The 21,460-nt window shown below is 39.2% G+C and overlaps 1 protein-coding gene across 2 annotated transcripts in view; it reads right to left on the reverse strand.

Annotated features, from left to right (window-relative positions):
* The window catches only part of AGPS (alkylglycerone phosphate synthase), a 129,407-nt gene that overhangs the window by 50,071 nt on the left and 57,876 nt on the right, over positions 1–21,460 (reverse strand). For both annotated transcript variants that reach the window (XM_070422689.1, XM_070422690.1), the window contains one exon: positions 10,613–10,740. In XM_070422689.1, the coding sequence (XP_070278790.1) occupies positions 10,613–10,740 (128 nt within the window). The remainder of the gene's footprint in view (positions 1–10,612; positions 10,741–21,460) is intronic.

A 21,460-nucleotide genomic window follows, 5' to 3' on the forward strand; every position in this document is an offset into this window, starting at 1 on the left:
TTATAATCACAGCATAAAATAACCTTGAATTTTATAGAATCCTATGGTTTCCAAGTTGCTTTCATAAATCTTTACTTAATATAAGAAAACAACCCTGTCAAGGTAACAGTTCCTCTTTTTACAGGTGTGAACACAAGAACCAGAGAGATCAAAAGACTTCTCAGAAGTCAGGTGCTAATTAAATAGTAAAGATAGAACCAGAATCAAGCTATCTTGACTGCTAGATGAGCAATATTTCAAATACACCACAGAGCCTCCAAAAAAATCACTTAAAACACATGCACACACAGTTTTAAAGTTGTATTTGAAACAAAATATTACATGAAAATGATCTTATTTGATATTTCCTTATCTTATTAAAAGTATATAGTTATGCCTTGGCCAATTTGGCTCAGTGATTAAAGTCGGTCAGCAGACTGACGGGTCTTGGGTTTGACTCCAGTAAAAGGCATGTACCTCAGCTGCAGGCTTGTTCCCAGGCCCTAGTTGGGGCATGTGTGGGAGGCAACCAATCAATGTGTCTCTCATATTGATATTTCTCTCTGTCTCTCCCCTTCCTTTCCACTCTCTCTAAAAATCAATGAGGAAAAAATATCCTGAAGTGAGGGTTAACAACAAAAAAGTATCTATACATATAAAGAGGTAATATGCTAATTGCCGTTACGGTGTCCCAGTAATGACCAATTTGCATATTGATGCGTGCGCAGCAGGAGGTGGGCGGCTGGTGCCAAGTTCCTGGGGTTCTGAGGAGAGTGCTTGACAGGAGCCCGGACTGCGAAGAAGGAAGAGGAAACAGCCATGGGGAGCTCTTCCAATTCCTCTGCACAGACACCCTACCCCAGCCCCCGCACCCCTGGGGGGACGGAGAGGCTGACTGGATGGGGAGAAGACCCAGCCTCGAGGGTAACTGCAGCCCGCACCTCCGACTCCAATCTCTTCCCCCGCCACCCCTGCCAGGGGCACCCACAACAACAGTACGCCGGCGACCACCCGTCAGCGCTCGAGAGGCACCCGGGGCCCACGGCCCGCCACTGCCAGGCCCCCTTCGCTGGGGCCAGGCACGCCTCTTCTGCCTACAACTCCAGACCCAGGTGGAGGCAGACTTGAGCAGCCCGCCAGGGTCAGACCCTTCCCCCGCCCCGACAGCAGCAGTGCCGTCTCCACAGCTGAAGCGAGCTGAACCTTGGTGGGGGCTCGGCTAAACCTGCCCTCCTAGCCTGCCTGGCTCCACCATGGCCCGGCCCCCACCCCGCTCCAGGAGATTGGAGCCCCACCCTGAGCAGGTACAGCTGGGAAACAGCCACATACAATTTAAAGAATGGCGCCAAGTGGGAAGGTTTGACAGTTACTCCCCCTTTGGCCTCACTGCCCCCCTAGTTCCCCCCTAACTCCCTGTCCCCCACCAGCGCCTCCAGGGACGACCACTACTACAGGGCTGCTGGCCAGAGCCCGCCCCTCCGAGGCCTGCGGAACCCTCTGCAAAGCTTCCATAACTACAGTCCCAGGAAACAATCATGCCCTCCTCCCCTAATCAGCACCTGCTATCTGTGAGGGTACCCGTGGGCAGTTGGGGGCGAGCAGGCTGGCGGGGGGGCGGGGGGCAGTTGGGGGTGAGCAAGCTGGCGGGGGGGGGGCAGTTGGGGATGAGCAGGCTTGCGGGGAGGGGGCAGTTGGGGGCAAGCAGACCGGCAGAGGGGGCAGCTGGGGGTGATCAGGCCGGAAGTGGGGGAAAGTTGCAGGCAATCAGGCCAGCAGGCAGACTGGTTAGGGGCGATCAGGCAGGCAGGCAGGTGAATGGTTAGGAGACAGCAGTCCCGGATTGTGAGAGGGATGTCTGACTGCCGGTTTAGGCCTGATCCCACAGGGATCGAGCAGTCGGACATCCACCGAGGGGTCTCAGATTGGTGAGGGTGTAAGCCAGGCTGAGGGATACCCCCGCCCCATGCACGAATTCCATGCACCGGGCCACTAGTATAGTCATAAAAAATCTACTATCTCAGTAATGTCAAACATTGGTATAAAGATATCTTGGTAGTTAGGTTAATGCTTCTAAAAATATTACCAGTTTCCAAAATACCAAAGGAAAATCAATTTTCCTAAAATGTTTTATTAAAATAGGCATATCAACTTCTAACAACACACAGCAGTCTGATTAAACCAAGTTTCTTTTCTTCATAAAATAAAATATCATACAACATACATATTTATATGTTTTGGCTTAAGTACACCAGTAAAATATGAGAAAGCATTCAGAGCCATTCTGTCATTATTTTTTAAAAACCCTTTTAAATTCCTAGCAACAACCTGTAAATTCCATCTCCTACTGGCCAGATTCTACTTCACTTGTATCTAAATAGCAGGTGTTATTAATGAAAACAATCAACATTGGCAAACAAACATCAGAAAATGGGGGAAAAGTATATAACATTTAGTATAGTAAATGTTTAGTGGAATTCAATCTCTGAAACAAAACACAATATGCAGGCCTTGACAAAAATCTTAGTTTGACAACACTATCCACAAAATACATTGTGAGGACGAATGGAATAAATTGATTATAGAATGAATATTAGATGGCATTAAGAAACTACTGCTGATTTTCTTAGACATGATAACAGCATTGTGGTTATAAAGAACATCTTTCTTTTTCTTTTTTTTTTAGGAGAAATATTTAGTGGTCAAGGGTCATATAAAGCATGCAACTTAATTTCAAATGGCGCAGAAAACATATACAAACATAAAAAATAGAGCAAAAAGTTACAAATTAAAACGTTGGAAAAATAAGTAAGAGAGGCTTTAGGTTACTTGCTACATATATAGCAACCGATATTCAATTATATTTAAGTTGACTGCTGAGTAATGTAAACTAGTCAGTCACTCACTGTTTCTATTTACACTAAGGCAGAGTAGGTGGTTATAGACTTATATTATAAAAAATATTAAGAAGCTAAAAAACTTTTTTGTATCTAGATAATAAATATTAGTTTTCAACACTGATTTTCAAAATTTATCAAAATCAAACCAATAACTTTAATAAGTCTCATGTTTTAATAGTGCTGCACATTTTGAAAAGTCAGTATATGGAGTTTTCCAGTTACTGTTACAAGTAAATTCTCAAGTAAAGCACTCAATTAAAAAAATAGCATCTATATTTCTTTATGATCCTCTATAAATTGATAATTTGTACATCATTGTACATTTTTCTAAAAATAAAAAGCAGAAAAGGTTTAAGAGTTTAAATTAAAAGCTGTCACTACAGAGTAATTAAATAGAAGTTCCTATAAAAGACCAAAATAATGTTACAATAACTTAAAAAGAACAACATTCTGGGTTACTATACCTATAATGACGATTAGGTTATGTTTCAATTGCTATGAAAACTAATTTGGTAGGTTAAAAAAACCTCAGAAGATTTCCTTTAAAAGTTAGAGACATCACACATTCTGAGAATCTGGGCTCTAAATTCACTCTCATGCTATGAGTGTTCCATAGAAAAGAAAAGGGGGAAAGGGTCCTTGAGTTAAAGTGACCCCTGGTGGTAGGTGATTAGAACTAACATGAGAGGGAATATTTTTACCAAGTTGAATGGTGAGTTAATGATACATTCAGGGGATTTAAGAAACACTCGAACAAAAATTGCTTATTCGAACTAAAGTTAATGAAGAAATTAATTTCTTTCCTACTATGATAAATGTGCCCATGCCAGAATCTCTAATATCACCTGACTTGGACCTAAAGTGTACTTAGTAAATAATCTGAAAAGATATGAGGAAATGATAGTTATGGACTAATAAAGAAATATTAATATCTTTGTTTTATCTGAACAAAGAAGAAATAACCACATTAGCCTTAAAGCAGGTGTATAAAACTAAGTCAAATTGCTGGAAATTTCTTCCTTTTAATGATGCTATAAACAGGAATTCACTTAAATATGTAACCGGAAAAAAAAACAAAAAAACCCACTCCGATTAGTCTTATTTACTTAGAATTCTCTGAACTAAGTTAAAAAGCAACAGATTTCTCAATCTAATAATTTTCTCTAAATAGTTCCTGTAAAAAATGCATCAAAAGATTTCTGAAAATTTTATGGAGCCAATTCATAAACTCTTGCCATAGAAAAAAAACCAGAACTTACAATTCAGATGAGAAGCATTTAAGGTGTCTTGTAACACATTTTAAATGTCTGCAGGATTTCTACTGTTCTGACTTCATAAGAATAAACCATAAAATAGAAGCACTAGATGGTATTTCTGTATCTCTGGTATCATGGTTGAGAAATAAATCATCTTTGAGTTGAAAAAGATTTGTTTCTTCAAGGAGTAAAACAAACTTTCTGTGCAGATTCTAGAGCAGCCCAAATTTCTGAGCCATACGACTATTCTGGAGAGTCTACTAATCTCATACAGTATCAGAAGTCAATGCTTCAAAACCAAACCCCTTGTACATAGCTATACACAAATTTAAACACTGAAAAATATATAATAGGCAACATCCTTAGTGATTATTAGACAAAAACCATGTCTATTTAACTTACATAATGTCCATTGTACTGTGTTGGATATAAAGTTAAGACCTACTATCACACATAAAAGACATGATAATATAAAATTTGAGTTAAAAAAATATGTGAAAGAATTTTATTAATGCAAATTTCTAAATATAAAAGCTTAAAGTGAGGCAGAATTAGTTCTTCCCCTCACTAATCAGAATTGGTAACACAGATTAATCATATCATATTTAAGGCTACTTGTATAACTGGTCCTATTTGAAATGACATACTGGCTTACAACTGGGAGTCTACATTGTAAACAACAAGAACTTTTTAAAATAAGAATTATCTCGAGTTGAAAGAATGAAATAATGCATTATAGAGTAGATACTTCCCTCCTCTTATATTGAGAGAGGGCCAAAAGTTAATGCCTAACAGTCTCCCAAGTCATAATTTTACATTTTCAGTTTAGTAAAGGTATAATGACTTGTTCTGAGTAGATTCTGGTCAAGAGCATGTCTTATAACTGTCCTAAAGTTTAACATATTTTGCTGGGTAACAGAGTAAATCCAATTAACCAACATATGGCTATTCTCTTTGCTTTAGAGGAAGAAAAGTATGTTTTCAAAAAATGATTTAAAATAACAATTCCATTTTCTACATGTAACAAATTACTTCTCAGAATTACCACTGAATATAAAGTTTTAATTATTTTATACTACAAATGCTAAGCCTTTCCATGTATTTGAACCCCTCCAGGATAAATCATGTTGGAAACAGAACAATTCAGAATTGAGGCATATTAACATTCTGAGGTGTCAGACATAAACTATGTATATTTTCCCATATTATGACCTATACTCACTAGGAAAAAAACACCCTATCAGTTTAAAATTATTTAATATAAAAGTGATGGTAGGTAGAAAGGGCTACCCTTGTCAAAAGGTAGTGACAGAAAAAATTGCCTTCTAATCTATATTTCTAAAAACCTAATTCTTATACTCAGAAAGACAGTTTTTGGAGTACTGCATACTAATCCATGCCACATATACAGGCAGTGTTTCCTCTTAATGGAACAATTGTTCATCTCTCAATACCATAGGGCATAACTCTGAAATTTTTATTAGGGGGAGAAAAAAACACACCAAACTTCAAAAATTGCTTTAGATCTTGTTTCACTGTTTTCCCTTCAATTTATTTTTAAACCAACAATAAAAGAGAATAAAATATTATATGTGACACTGCTCTTGTGATTAAAAAACAAAATTTTCCCCCTTCGGAGAGGCTTTAGTAAGAATCTACTTTCTGAGAAAGTCTTAAAAGTCACTTACCCATCTGAGTAAAGATGGAGATTATACTGGATTGCCACTTATGAGATAAAATCACATTAATCTTCCACTAAATCTTCCTTCCTAGCTCCTCACAAGGTAGTGAAGTATTGAAAGAGGAAAATTCCTCACATGGACAAAGATCAGATGAGAGAGACTTTAGCAGAATCCTTCCGCTGCCAGTATAATGTTGCTCAATTTATTTCCTTCAGTAAGAACAGTGATGAAAATACACACAGAGCCCTTCTCTATTTGTGAACAATCACATATGCTCCTTTCCAAAAGATATTCATCCAAAATAGTTTCCCATTTCAAAGTCTGAAAATACTGCAAAATGGAAGTGCTATAAAATGACAGTGAAGAATTATAAGCAGCCAACTCATTATTCAATCAGGAATTTGGCACAATCATAAAGCATGTACCGTCTATTTTAATGGATCTTAATTCCTCGGCTATCAACTGAAAACCCAAATTGCAGAATGAACAATGAATAGTGCCAAAATCTGGTAATTTTCTCAATTTTTCTGCCTGAAAATACTCTTACAAAGCAGGGAAGCACATACAGTAACATTCTTGACATGTGAGATTTGTACATTCTATAAACTATTATGTAAATGTCCGTATGCTATAATGCTAGCATTTATCCATTTCCAGGGAAGGTAAACAATAATGCCTCCTTATATGTGCATTGTAATAGGAGCAAAATGTGTAACTTCCCCCAAAAGTGAAGAAACTTAATTGTTTCTTTCAGAAGAGCAATGTTTTTTAAATTAAATCTTTATTGTTGAAAAGTATTACATTATGTCCCCCTTTTCCTCCCATTAACTTCTTCTAGCCTGCCCCTATCCCCTATCCCAGGCCTTCACCACCCCATTGTCTGTGTCCATGGGTTATGCATATATGCATACGAGTTCTTTGGTTGATCTCTTCAACCCATCCCAGAAGAGCAATATTTGAGAATAAAATGTTACCTATCTAGACTTTTTCATCTGTTTCAAGTAAGGCAAGCTTTCTAGTTGCATGGTATTTACCTCTAAAAATTGTCTATTATTAAGTACAAAACACCAAATTATTGAAACTATAGACTGAAAGGAGCTTTCTTTTTTATCTGCTTTTTAACCTCAGGGTGGCACTTTCTATCAATTATCATCTTTATTTATTCCTAGATAATTCAATATAATTCACTGTGTGAATATCCAAAGCATTTCTTAAAACAAATTAAAGGACAATTTTTACTGGCTTATGTAAAGAGGAAGGAAAATTTCGTTCCTTGCTTTTCATTAGCAAAAGTAGCTCTTCTCTGTTACTATCAGGGCATATAAAATTGTAACGAAAATAACATCAGATTGCACCAATTATTTATGTTTAAATTCAACATTTCAACTGTAATAAAATTATAAACTTAAGATTTTGATAAACTTGTACATTTTTTGCATTAATGAAACCTAGATATATTTACATGGGAGTATTTGAAATGTGAAAAACCAGATGGAGCACTCAGAAATGCTTAAAATATGTCTTCCTCTACTCCAAAGACCATATAACAACATTAAGTTTGTGTTCCACGGAGTGGAAATACTGTGCAGGGGCAGAATTGGCCAACATAGACTGAATGTAACCTAATTGAGATATTTTATTAAAAATATATACAAATCAGACTAGTTTTATAAATTGTATAATAATTTTAAAAATATAATTTGGCATTTATGTTTATTTTGCTATAAAATATTAAGGCAATAATGGTAAATTAAAAAGATGTCATTCAAAACTTGAACAAGAGATAATCTGAACTATACCTTTAATGCTAAAGCTTTTGGGGGAGAATAGTCAATCTGGACAAAGATAAAAAGTAAATAAAAATAAAAGTACTGCCCTGACTGGTTTGGCTCAATGGATGGAGCGTCGGCCTGCAAACTGAAAGGTCCCAGGTTCGATTCCAGTCGGGGCGTGTACCTTGGTTGAGGGCACGTCCCTGGGGGGGTGTGGGGGGGGGGTGTGCAGGAGGCAGCTGATCGATGTTTCTCTCTCATCGATGTTTCTGGCTCTCTATCCCTCTCCCTTCCTCTCTGTAAAAAATTACTAATATATATATATATAAAATAAATAAAAGTACTTACCACAAAGAATAAATTATAATACAAAGTAAAAATACTAGAATTAAAAAATTATTCATTAAGAAGGATTTGAAATGACAAGAAAATATAATCTATTATGGATTAGCTTCCCATTTTTCTAGGTATTCGGAGGCAAAACCATACTGCTTTGCAAATAGCTCTTTTATTTCTCAACTAGAGACCAGGTGCACGAAATTCATGCATGGTGTGTGTGTGTGTGTGTGTGTGTGTGTGTGTGTCCCTCAGCCCAGCCTGCACCCTCTCCAATCTGGGACCCCTCGAGGGATGTCCAACTTCCCATTTACAGCCGATCCCAGTGGGACATCCGTTTCACAATCCAGGACTGCTGACTCCAAACCGCTTGCCTGCCTGCCTGCCTGACTGCCCCTAACCGCTTCTGCCTTCCAGCCTGATCACCCCCTAAATACTCCCCTGCCAGCCTGATCGACGCCTAACTGCTCCCCTCCTGACCCGATTGCCCCCAACTGCTCTCCCCTGCCAGCCTGGTCCCCCCCAACTTCCCTCCTCTACAGGCCTGGGTCCCCCCCAACTGCCCTCCCCTGCTGGCCTGATCGCCCACAACTGCCCTCCCCTGCCGGCTATCTTGTGTCCACATGGGGGCGGCCATCTTGTGTATTGGAGTGATGGTCAATTTGCATATCACCTCTTTATTATATAGGATACCTGTAGTATCTTAAATTTTTTTCTTGGTAATTCATCTTAGTTTATTTTTTTGTTTTATTTTTAATTGAATTTATTGGGGTGACATTGGTTAATAAAATTATATAGGTTTATCCTTGACCTTTAAGTGACGCTTATAGTATAAGAAAACATATGAACTATAGTGCTTATTGCTCAGATATTTACTCCTAACACTTATCTTCACTCCTCCTTTATTTAATTATTCTACTTTTAAATATACTGTTACCATATCATTATTTTAGCAAACACATAGCATAATACTATCTATCCCCAAAGTTGTAGTAAATTAGGAGCACTTAAGGATTTCAATTCTTAGTATTCATTTATACTTTAACCCCACCAAAGTAACCTGCCACAAGTTTAAGAATGTTCATTCCAGGACTATACTTCTTTTTAAACTCTCCCCTGCACCTAGGAGTAAGACCATCAATATTAAGGGGCCTATGACCAAGTCTTGATGGGAGAAGCAATCTAAATGATAAGTAACTGAAGCTACTTTAAAATTATAAAAATTATCCTTGTTAACTGTTAGATTAGGTGAGAAGTCCACAGAGCTGACCTTCCTAAAAGTGGGAAACTTAGAAAGAATGAGTGTCTCAGAAAGTAAAACTGGGTGCATGAAAACGGTAAATATGTGGGTAACTATAACTTTTTTTTGCTTATCTTAAATTTCTTTAAAACATTCATAGTGATCCTTTTGGGATAGTTGGAAGATAGGACTCTTCACTACTTTCAATTTGAGTACCTTTTAAAGTCAACAATAAATATCGAGTACTCGATAGGTAAAATCCTATTGCCTTATCAGATCCTCCCTCCACTCTGCTCTGGAAAACTGCAGGATAACCTATGATAGGTAACATTAGAAAACTCCATTGTTGCCCTAACCGGTTTGGCTCAGTGGATAGAGCGTCGTCCTGTGGACTGAAGCGTCGCAGGTTCAATTCCGGTCAAGGGCATGTACCTTGGTTGCGGGCACATCCCCAGTGGGGGTTGTGCAGGAGGCAGCTGATTGACGTTTCTCTCTTGTCGATGTTTCTAACTCTCTATCTCTCTCCCTTCCTCTGTAAAAAATCAATAAAATATATTTGAAAAGAAAAGAAAAGAAAACTCCATTGCCCTCAAGATTCTAGTCCAGTATAATTGAGGTATTAAAGAATTCCAGGAGTTTGGAGAAAGCAAGAAGAAGGTGAAGTATATTCCCTTAACTAGGTTCTATTAGGAAATATTGAAATAAGAATTTTTCACAAACCATTGTAGTTCAAACAATGAATCAAATGCCTAAAGAAATGCAAGAATTTCCACATTGATACATTGAACTAAATAAATAAAATTCCTTTGCATTACCTCGTATTTTAAAACTCTTGAAAAATATATCCCTTTTTTAAGAAGAGAGAAAAAAAGGAAATTCTTTTACTAAATATATTATATTATGCTATACTAAATTATAATACTTAATTTAAGCTATAGATTAGGTAATATTATAAAACAAAGTAGGGCCTGGTAGCACCACATTCTAAGAACTGATCAAGTTTAATTACTTATATGTAATTTCTAAATGTCTTGGCCATTAATATTCAGCTGTTTATTTTAATTTCAACAAATTTCTCAAGAATAATTAAATATTGCTTCAATTCATAACAAACCATCTTACTCAAAAATAACTTAAGAAAACATAACATTAAATAAAAGGCAAAGTCATTAGAAGCCATTAACCCAAGTATATTTCTTACCTTGGCTTAAAATTGTATAACACTCTTTAGACCAAGAAGTAGGTGTATAATTACTTTAAAAAAATAGCAGCTGCACTTAAAGGGATAATTTTACAACATTAGCATTTCACATAGGACTGGGTAAAAAAAATCACAAATATAATACAATAAAATATGAAAATTATATGTGACATAAAAATCAATTATGCAGTAGAATTTTAAATATAAGTATATATGTGTGGGTTTGTTTTTGTTGTTTTGTTTTGTTACCTGTTTTGCAATTTCTCTTAAACAGGCTACTCCTTGTTCAAAATTAGGGAAAGCTACTGAGCCATACTTTTGATATTCAGGGACTGGTCTGATTTTTATTGTAGCTTCTGTTATCACACCAAGAGTTCCTGTAAAAGAAGGGGGAATAATCCAATATGTCACATGCCAATTTTCTAAATCATATTTAAATCTATTTTATCTATTTATTCAATTAATGTATTCTATTATTCATATTTAAATCTATTTAATCTATTCTGTGGGAATTCTAGAAAAACTAAGCAAATTTTCTAATTTCTAAGAAGTTTATAGAATACATTTTTCTTGGTTATATATAAATATTTTAAAACATTTTTAAGGTTACCTTTCTCCAAGAAGGGTATTTTTAAGTAGTTTTATGCCCGATGGGCATGGCTCAGTGGTTGAGCGTCAACCTATGAACCAGGAGGTCATGGTTCAATTCCGGTCAGGGTACATGCCCGGGGTTGTGGGCTCAATCCCCATATGGGGCATGCAGGAGGCAGCCTATCAATGATTCTCTTATCATTGATGTTTCTATCTCTTTCTCCCTCTCCCTTCCTCTCTCAAATCAATAAAAATACATTTTTTAAAAGTATTACAACTTACTAAAAGAAAAAGATATTTGAAAAGCAACAGGTTTTTGTATCTTATATGCATTCATGCCTATTTTTACTGTGAGAACAATTTATTGGGGACAAAAAGAACTTTCCATGAGCACTGAAGATGACAGAAGAAATTAGAGGGACCATTATAACTTGCCTTTTTTCTTAAGAATTCATACAAGGAAAAGACAAAGGCAAAGGAGATTCCCTTGTATGAAACAAAAAACCCCAGATATTTAATAGACAAAACTTATCATAAATATATAGCACAAGAGGACCACCAATGAAACAAATATTCTTTTCTTTCTTACATGGAGGAGTGGGGGACAAATCAGAGAAAATAAACAAGTTAAATGTAACTACATGATCTATATATCTATACTACAATATTTGAAGAGACATGGTTAAAAACAATTGTATTCACAAGCCAAGCTTTTCAAATCAGTGGTTTCTGATGTACTAATGATAAAAATTATTAATACTATTAGTAAACTGTGAATTATAAAAAAAGAAAAAGGAGTCACCGGTTTGGCTCAGTGGATAGAGCGTCAGACTGCGGACTCAAGGGTCCCAGGTTCGATTCCGGTCAAGGGCATATACCTTGGTTGCAGGCACATCCCCAGTAGGGAGTGTGCAGGAGGCAGCTGATCGATGTTTCTCTCTCATTGATGTTTCTAACTCTCTATCCCCCTCCCTTCCTCTCTGTAAAAAATCAATAAAATATATTTAAAAAGAGAAAAAAAAAAGAAAAAGGGAAATTTTTGAAATTGTGGAACTTCACTACAACACTTGAAATAAATGAAAAGTATTACAAAAATCAAAGCTCCAAATAAATTTATAATATACCTAAAATAAAATGTCAATATATAATACAAGATTAAAAAGTACTAAGTCCATAAAAAGTAAATTATATTACATTAGATCACATATAGAGGAGATTTCCTACTGAGATATCAAATATGGCCCTATTATGACATGTAAAATCACAAATCTCTGCAATTTTGGCCCAATTACATATATACAAAAGATATATCTTGTCCATTTTAAAAGATAAGAAAAGTGATTAGATTTTATCATCTTTTTGAATTATAATTCACAGATCCTAAAATTCACCCATTTAAAGTATAAAATTCAATATATGCAACTTCATTAATCATAATCTAAGTTGATTTTTATCACTCCAAAAAAGAAACCTATCAAACAATCATTCTATTTCCCACTCCCTACTTCCCTGACACACACACCACAGACCTAGACAACCACCAATCTATTTTCCATCTCTATAAATTTTCCTATTCTGGACATTGTATATAAATAGAATCTTAAAATATGTGGTCTTTTAACTGGCTCCTTTCACTTAGCAGGGGTGGGGAACTTTTTTCTGCCAAGGGCTATTTGAATATTTATAACATCATTCGGGGCCATTCAAAATTATCAACTTAAAAATTAGCCTGCTAAACATTTTATTAACTCACCCCTAAAGCCTTGGCAGGGCCAGACCAAATTATTTCTCAGGCTTTATACAGCCCATGGGTTGGACATTCCCCACCCCTGGTTTAATCGATCATGCTTATGTAATGAAACTCTGTAAAATAGCAGAAAATGTGGTAAAAGGTAATTGGAAGGACATAAGTAAACTTATTAGAGATGTCAGCAAAACTGTAGGTCAGTTAATTTGCCTGGGTAGGAACAGTGGGGATACTGGAAGTCCTAGGCCGTGGTTGGCAAACTGCAGCTCTTGAGCCACATGCAGCTCTTTGGCCCCTTGAGTGTGGCTCTTCCTAAGCCTTAGGAGTACCCTAATTAAGTTAATAACAATGTACCTACCTATATAGTTTAAGTTTAAAAAATTTGGCTCTCAAAAGAAATTTCAATCGTTGTACTGTTGATATTTGGCTCTGTTGACTAATGAGTTTGCCGACCACTGAGCTAGAGCAATCAGGCAAGAATAAAAAAGGCATCAAAATTGAAAAAGAATAAGTAATAATGTCTCTATTTGCAGATGACATGATCTTATATATAGAAAATCCTAAAGATTCAACAAAAAAGCTCTTAGAACTAATCAATAAATTCAGTAGTTACAAGATACAAAATTAACATACAAAAATTAATAGTGTTTAAATACACTACCAATGAATTTTATAAAAAACAAATAAATTGATCCCATTTACAACAGCATCTAATACAATAAAATACTTAAAAATCAATTTAACCAGGGAGGTGAATGATCCCTACTCTGAAAACCACAAGACATTGATAAAAGAAATCAAAGACACAAGTACAGTAAATAGAAAGGTATCATTCTTCCATGTTCATTTATTGGAAGAATTAATATTGTTAACACGTCAATACTAGAAAAAGCCATCTACAAGTTCAATGCAATCCCTATCAAAATTCCAATGGCATTTTTTACAGAAATTCAAACCACCACTCCTAAAATTTATGGTTGTTGGAACCACAAAAGACCCTGAACAGTCAAAGAAATCCTAAACCGGAGGTGTCACACTTACTAATTTCAAGCAATATTATAAAGCTATAGAAATCAAAACAGTATGGTATGGGCACAAGAACAGGCATATAGATCAATGAAACAGCACAGAGAACCCAGAAATCGACCCAAGCCATTACACTCAATTAATATTTGATAATGGAGGCAAGAGCATGCAATGGAATAAAGACAGTCTCTTTAATCAATGTGTTAGGAAAATTGGACAGGTATATGCAAAAAAATGAAACTAGACCACCAACTCACACCATATTCAAGAATAAACTCAAAATGGATAAAGACTTCAATGTAAGCTGTGAAACCATAAAAATCCTAAAAGAAACCACGGGCAGCAAAATCTCGACACTTCTCATAGCAATATGTTTGCCAATACAACTCCTAGGGCAAGGGAAACTAAGGAGAAAATAAACAAATGGGACTACATCAAAATAAAAAGCTTCTGCACAGCAAAAGAAACCATCAACAAAATGAAAAGGAAGCCCACTGCATGGGAGAATAATTTGGCAATGATACATCTGATAAGGAGTTAATATTCAAAATATATAAGGAACTCATACAACTTAACAAAAGAAAGACAAACAACTCAATTAAAAAATGACACTTCTCCAAAAGGGACATACAGTTGACCAAGAGACATATGAAAAAAATTCTCAGTCACTAATCATCAGAGAGATGCAAATTAAAATGACAATAAGGTATCATCTCACATCTGTCAGATTGGCTACCATCAACAAATCAACAAATGACAAGTGCTGGTGAGGATGTGGAGAAAAGGGAGCCCTAGTATACTGTTGGTGAGAATGCAGATTGGTGCAGTCACTACAGAAAACAGTGTGGAGTTCCCTCAAAAAAATTAAATATGGAACTGCCATTTGATCCAGTGATCCCATTTCTAGGAATATATCTTAAGAAACCTGAAACACCAATCAGAAAAAATATATGCACTCCTATGTTCATAGCAGCACAATTTACAATAGCTAAGATCTGGAAACAACCCAAGTGCCCATCAGTAGACGAGTGGATAAAAAAGCTGTGGTCATTTACACCATGGAATACTATACAGCAGTAAAAAAAAAAAAAAAAGATCTCTTACCCTTCGAGACAGCAGGGAGGGACCTGGAGAGTATTATGCTAAGCGAAATAAGCCAGTCAGAGAAAGACAAGTATCACATGATCTCACTCATATGTGGAATCTAATGAACAAAATAAACTGATGAACAAAATATATCCAGAGACATAGAAACATGGAACAGACTGCAGAATCTCAGAGGGAAGGCAGGGTGGGTGGGTGGGTGGGAAGAACTTATATGCATATATGCATAATCCATGGACACAGACAATAGTGTGGTGAAGGCCTGGGGGTAAGGAGGTGATGGGTGCATGTTAGAAGGGGTCAATGGGGAAAAAAAAGGGGACGTCATTATCAACAAGACAAGCAATAACAAGTATTGGAGAGGTGTGGAAAAAGGGAAGCCTCATTCACTGCTGGTGGGAATGTAGACTGGACTAACCACTATGGAAAGCAGTCTGGCGATTCTTCAAAATAATTAAGAATAGAGCTACCATATGACCCAGCAATCACACTCCTGGGTATATATCCAAAAACTCGAAATCATGTATTCACAAAGATATATGCACTCCTATGTTCATTACAGCATTATTCACGGTGGCCAAGACATGGAAACAACCAGAGTGTCCTGCGATAGAGGACTGGATAAAGAACATGTGGTACATATACACAATGGAATACTACTCAGCCATAAGAAAGGATGAAATAGTGCCATTTGCAACAACATGGATGGACCTTGAGAACATTATGCTAAGTGAAATAAGTCAGTCAGAAAAAGCTAAGAACCATATGATTTTGCTCATATGTGGGATATAAAACTGAAACTCATGAGCACAAACAGCAGTGTGGTGGTTGCCAGAGGGAAGGAGGTAGGGAGAGAAGAGAGTCCTAATATAAGGTGACGAGAAGATTTGACTTTGGATGGTGGTCACATGATGCAATATACAGATTTTGTAACATAGAAACCCACACCTAAAACCTATATGTTCATGTTGACCAATGTCACCCCAATCAATTTAATAAATAAAATTAATTTTTTTTTATAATTTTCAAATATGTTTTTAAGAAAATTAAATGCTTTGCCCAGGTGGTGTTGCTCAGTGGTTGAGCACCAACCCATGAACCAAGAGGTTCCTAGTTGGATTCCCAGTCAGAGCACATGCCCAGGTTGCGGACTCAATCCCTAGTATGGGACGTGCAGGAGGCAGCTGATCTATCATGGTAGCTCTTACACATCCATGTTTCTATCCCTCTCCCTTCTTCTCTTGCTAAAAATTAATAAAAACATTTTTAAAATAAAGAAAATTAAATGCTTCAATTATTATTTAATATAAAATATAAGTATTTGCTTGAAGTAAATAAAATCTTTCATAATTTAAAAATATACTTTCAGGTGACTTCAAGGCAGAGAAGAATGGCAGTCATTTGATTCTGAATCCTCTCCCTCTACTTAACCCCCCAAAAAACCCCATAAAAATCAATCTTATACTCAAAAATAACAAATTTCAAGGAAAAACAAATAAAACCACTGAGGAACTATACCTTCAGTATTACAAAGAGACAAAAAACAAAACAAAACAAAACATTATGACCTTCAAATTACCTGTAAGTAGAGATTTTAAAAAAATTCCAAAAGACCTTCTACAGCCTTCCAGCTGCTACAAGCTTATAAGAGCAGAAAATAAGAGGAGGCTTAAAAGATTGCAAAAGAGCCCTAACCGGTTTGGCTCAGTGGATAGAGCATCGTCCTGCGTACTGAAGGGTCCCAAGTTCAATTCTGGTCAAGGGCATGTACCTTGGTTGTGGGCACATCCCTAGTAGGGAGTGTGCAGAAGGCAGCTGAATCGATGTTTCTCTCTCATCGATGTTTCTAGCTCTCTATCCCTCTCCCTCTCCCTTCCTCTCTGTAAAAAATCAATAAAATATATATTTTTTAAAAAGATTGCAAAAGAAAGAATATAGAGTAGCAGAGGACTTGGAGGAAGCACAGTCAAAATCAACCCCAGAATGCAAAAGTGCAACAGAAATCTCAAAATATTATACAAGGTTTGGTAATCCATAGCCCTGGCTATTGGAGGGGTTTGAAAATGGGAGGAACCAGAAATGGCAGCCTTAGAGAAGCAAGGGGCATATATTCAAGGGAGCATCATATTTTGAGAAGTATGGTACTCCTTGGAGATAAAGCAGTGAAGGGAAATCCTATCTAATAATAGACAAACATGGTAATTAACTGTACCTCCGACACGCTTCCCATTGGCTAATCAGGATGATATGCAAATTAACTGCCAACCAAGATGGCGGCCAGCAGCCAGGCAGCTGAAGCGAACAGGAGGCTTGCTTGCTCCAGTGAAGGAGGAAGCCAAGGTTCCCCGCCTGCCGCTGCTGGGCTCTGAGCTTGCACTATAAGCAACTATGTTGCAATTATAAAAGCTAACAAACCCCATGCTTTCAGCCAGCTGGCCGAGCTGGAGTTGCAACAGTGTTTCAATTATAGAAGCCAAACAAACTCAGATTCCTGCTTTCAGCAGCGGAGGTCTCAGAGCTGGAGTCGAGCCTCAGAGCTAAAGCCGGCTCTCAGTTCCAGTGACAGCCATAGAAGGTAAATAAATCCCACAATAAAAAGAAAAGAAAGAAAAAAAGGAGAGGTTGGGAGCTTCAGTCACCCGCCAGCCTGAAAACGGCCCTCAGCCCCTCATCCAGACGGGCCAGGCACCCCAGTGGGGACCCCCACCCTGATCCAGGACACCCTTCAGGGCAAACCAGCCGGACCCCACCAGTGCACCAGGCCTCTATCCTATATAGTAAAAGGGTAATATGCCTCCCAGCACCGGGATCAGCGGAGCCGCGAGGCCTCCCGGCACCGGGATCAGCGGAGCCTCCCAGCACCGGGATCAGTGGAACAGCGAGGCCTCCCAGCACCAGGATCAGCAGAGCAGCGAGGGCTCACTGCCCCTGTGTCAAGCGGAGCTGCAAGGCCTCCCAGCACCGGGATCAGTGGGGCAGTGAGGCCTCATTGCCCCTGTGTCAAGCGGAGCCACGAGGCCTCCCAGCACCGGGATCAGTGGGGCAGTGAGGCCTCCCAGCACCGGGATCAGCTGAGCAGTGAGGCCTCACTGCCCCGGTGTCAAGCGGAGCCGCGAGGCCTCCCAGCACTGGGATCAGCGGAGCCACGAGGCCTCCTGGCCCCTGGAGCAGCATGACAGGGGGCAGCGCCCAAACCCCCTGATCGCCCTGCGGCTCTGTGTGTAACAGGGGCGGGGCCACAACCTCCCTATCCACCCTGCTCTGTTCGTGACAGGGGAAGGCGCCCCAACTCCCCCATGGGCCCTGCTCTGTGTGTGACGGGGTGGAGCTGCAACCTCCCCATCAGCCCTGCCCTGAGTGTGACGGGGGGAGTGCCCCAACCCCCTGATCTGCCCTGCTCTGTGTGTGACAGGGGGCGGTGCCCCAACTCCCTTATTAGCCCTACTCTGTGTGTGACAGGGGGGAGCTCCCCAACCCCCTGATCGGCCCTGCTCTGTGTGTGACAGGGGGCGGTGCCCCAACCCCTCCCCGCCCCCAACACTGGGATCAGCGGAGCCACGAGGCCTCCTGGCCCCTGGAGCAGCATGACAGGGGGCAGCGCCCAAACCCCCTGATCGCCCTGCGGCTCTGTGTGTGACAGGGGGCAGGGCCACAACCTCCCTATCTGCCCTACTCTGTGCCTGATAGGGGGGAGCTCCCCAATCCCTTGATTGCCCTGTGACTCTGTGTGTGACAGGGTGCGGTGCCCCAACCCCTCCCCGCCCCCAGGCCCTGCTCTGTGTGTGACAGGGTAGAGCCATAACCTCTCCATCGGCCCTGCCTCAAGTGTGACAGTGGCGGCGCCGCCCCAACCCCCTGATCGGCCCTGCTCTGTGGGTGATAGAGGGTGGCGCCCCAACCCCCCTCCATGGGCCTTGCTCTGTGTGTGACAGGGTAGAGCCATAACCTCCCCATTGGCCCTGCCCTGAGTGTGACAGGGTGCAGCGCCCCAACCCCCTGATTGGCCCTGCTCTGCGGGTGATAGAGGGTGGCGCCCCAACCCCCCTCCACGGGCCTTGCTCTGTGTGTGACAGGGTAGAGCCATAACCTCCCCATTGGCCCTGCCCTGAGTGTGACAGGGTGCAGCGCCCCAACCCCCTGATCCGCCCTGCTCTGTGTGTGAGAGGGGGCGGTGCCCCAACTCCCCTATCGGCCCTACTCTGTGAGTGACAGCGGGGAGCTCCTCAACCCCCTGATCAGCCCTGCTCTGTGCGTGACAGGGTACGGAGCCCCAACCCCCCTGATCGGCCCTGCTCTGTGCGTGACAGGGGGCAGCTCCCCAACCCCCTGATGGGCCCTGCTCTGTGCGTGACAGGGGGTGGCACCGCAACCTCCCCATCGACCCTGCCTTGAGTGTGACAGGGGGCAGTGCCCCAACCCCCCAATCAGCCCTAGCCTGAGCGTGACTGAGGGTGGCATTGCAACCTCCCGATCCGCCCTGCTCTGTGCATGATGGGGCGGCGCCCCAACTCCCCAATCGGCCCTGCTCTGAGCCTGACCAGGGGCTGCACTTAGGAATTGGGCCTGCCCTCTGCCACTCGGAAGCAGGCCTAAGCCAGCAGGTCGTTATCTCCCGAGGGGTCCCAGACTTCGAGAGGGCACAGGCCGGGCTGGGGGACCCCCCTCCCCCCGCGTGCACAAATTTTTGTGCACCGGGCCTCTAGTAATAAAATAAAAAAGAAAAATTACAAATCTCATAGAAATGAAAGAGACACAAGGCATGTCATGCCTTCTCTTAACAAAACCACCATCATCCATAAAACAAGGAGCACAAAAGAGGTTAGAAGTGACTAAAAAAACAAAAAAACAAAACAAACTAGGAATCCTTTCCAAATAATAAACAGGAACAGAAAAGCAGACCAAAATCCATAAAAGCCTATTGGAAAAAATCAGAAAATGTAAACAAAAACTTTTCTGTGGGAGAAAAGCTTCCCCTCCCCAAACCAACCATGATTCTAAAAACTGTAACACATTTCAAACTGAAATACTGTCAAACAAGTATTTGGGGATATGAAAAAATTCCTAAGTCAGAAATATAAACACTAAAAACTTAAGTGGACAAAAAACAAGAAGTAAAATAAGAGATGACCAAAGTCAGGAAAGAAACAGAACAGCATAGATTCAAATGAAAATTTAATAAAGGGCATAGAAGAAAGATAGAAAAATAACCAAGAGAATGAAAATGAAATAAAAAAAATCAAGAAAAAAGGTCAGAGAAACAGTGGTTGAAATGGAAAAGAAGGAAAGGAAATCAGTTACATGTATAAGAAAAATAAAAACAATGGGAAAACCCCTAATATTTAACACTACAATCCAAAAAAAAATTTCCACAAAGAAAATAAGATCTGGAAGGCAGCTATGCTCACCACTATACCACCAACGCAACCCTAAGATCTGAATTTTTACACAGAAATGGTGTACTAGGTACCAGAGCAAAATGACAGGGCAATAAACTCTTGAGTTGTAAAAGCAGTAAATTTTAACAATAATGAAACAAAAAATTCTCAGGGCCTCCAGGCAAAAAAGAGTAAATGAGTTACAAAGGCAAGAAAGCTGGCATCAGGGTTCTTTAAAACAACATACAGTGGAGCAGCATTTTCAAAAAACAAAGAAAGAAAGAGTGACCTAAGGATTATCACATCCACTCAAGCCGACCTGCAAGTATTAAGGCCATAGAAAACCAGTTTAGAACATTACAAAACTCATGTGATATACATCTGTGCCTCTCCTGAGGAATCCAGTAAAGAGTAAGCTTTATTTAACCAAACGTTGACTAGTAAGACTACAAAAAAAGAACCTATAGTAAGCATTTATTTCATCCTACAGAAAAGGCTAAAAGGTGGGTCATGGGTTTGGTTTGGTTTTTAAAACAAGTACTTTTAACCACTTTCCAAATAGAAAAGCAAATCATTGTAAGTTACTAGTAAATTCCATACACAGGAAAAGAATACAAAGCATTTCGAATGCTTTGACTATTTATTATAATTTTCATTATACTGATCATGTTAGAGCATTTAAAATGAGAAGCTGCTTGTTAAAATAAACTACAAGAAATTCATAACACCAAACAAGACAAAAACATTAAAGTGGTTAGTCACATGTGTAACTTAGTAAGATAGGGGGAAAATGGGGCTTTTTAGTGATAATGCTTTCAAGATTGTCCTCAAATGATTTAACTGCAACAAAAGAAAAATATTATTAAAGCTCAAGGAAAAGTTTATGATTCACAGTTAAGGCAGGAGGTTATTATTTAGTTCAAAATAGCAAATAAAAATACATTTTATAAAAGAATATGATTTCACATAAAATTACTCAATCATGCTATCTCCTGGCCTATATTAGGATGAGTTTACATCCACATACATACAGATATGGGGATTAGGGACCATAAATACACTTGTAAAGGTCATTAATGCCAAAATAATAAAGTCACAACAATAGTGATAAATTTAACATTTACTGAGTACTTACTACATGCTTATAAAATGCTTAGCATAATCTCATTTAATCCTCACAAAAAGCTTATTAAGATTTTTACTTTATTATCCTCATATTATAGCTGAGGTCACTGGGAATAGAAAATTACCTAA

This window comes from Myotis yumanensis, unplaced genomic scaffold (genome assembly GCF_028538775.1).
Source record: "Myotis yumanensis isolate MYYU_CA2020_CCGP unplaced genomic scaffold, mMyoYum1.0.hap1 SCAF_8, whole genome shotgun sequence".
In the NCBI taxonomy this organism is placed as follows: Eukaryota; Metazoa; Chordata; class Mammalia; order Chiroptera; family Vespertilionidae; genus Myotis; species Myotis yumanensis.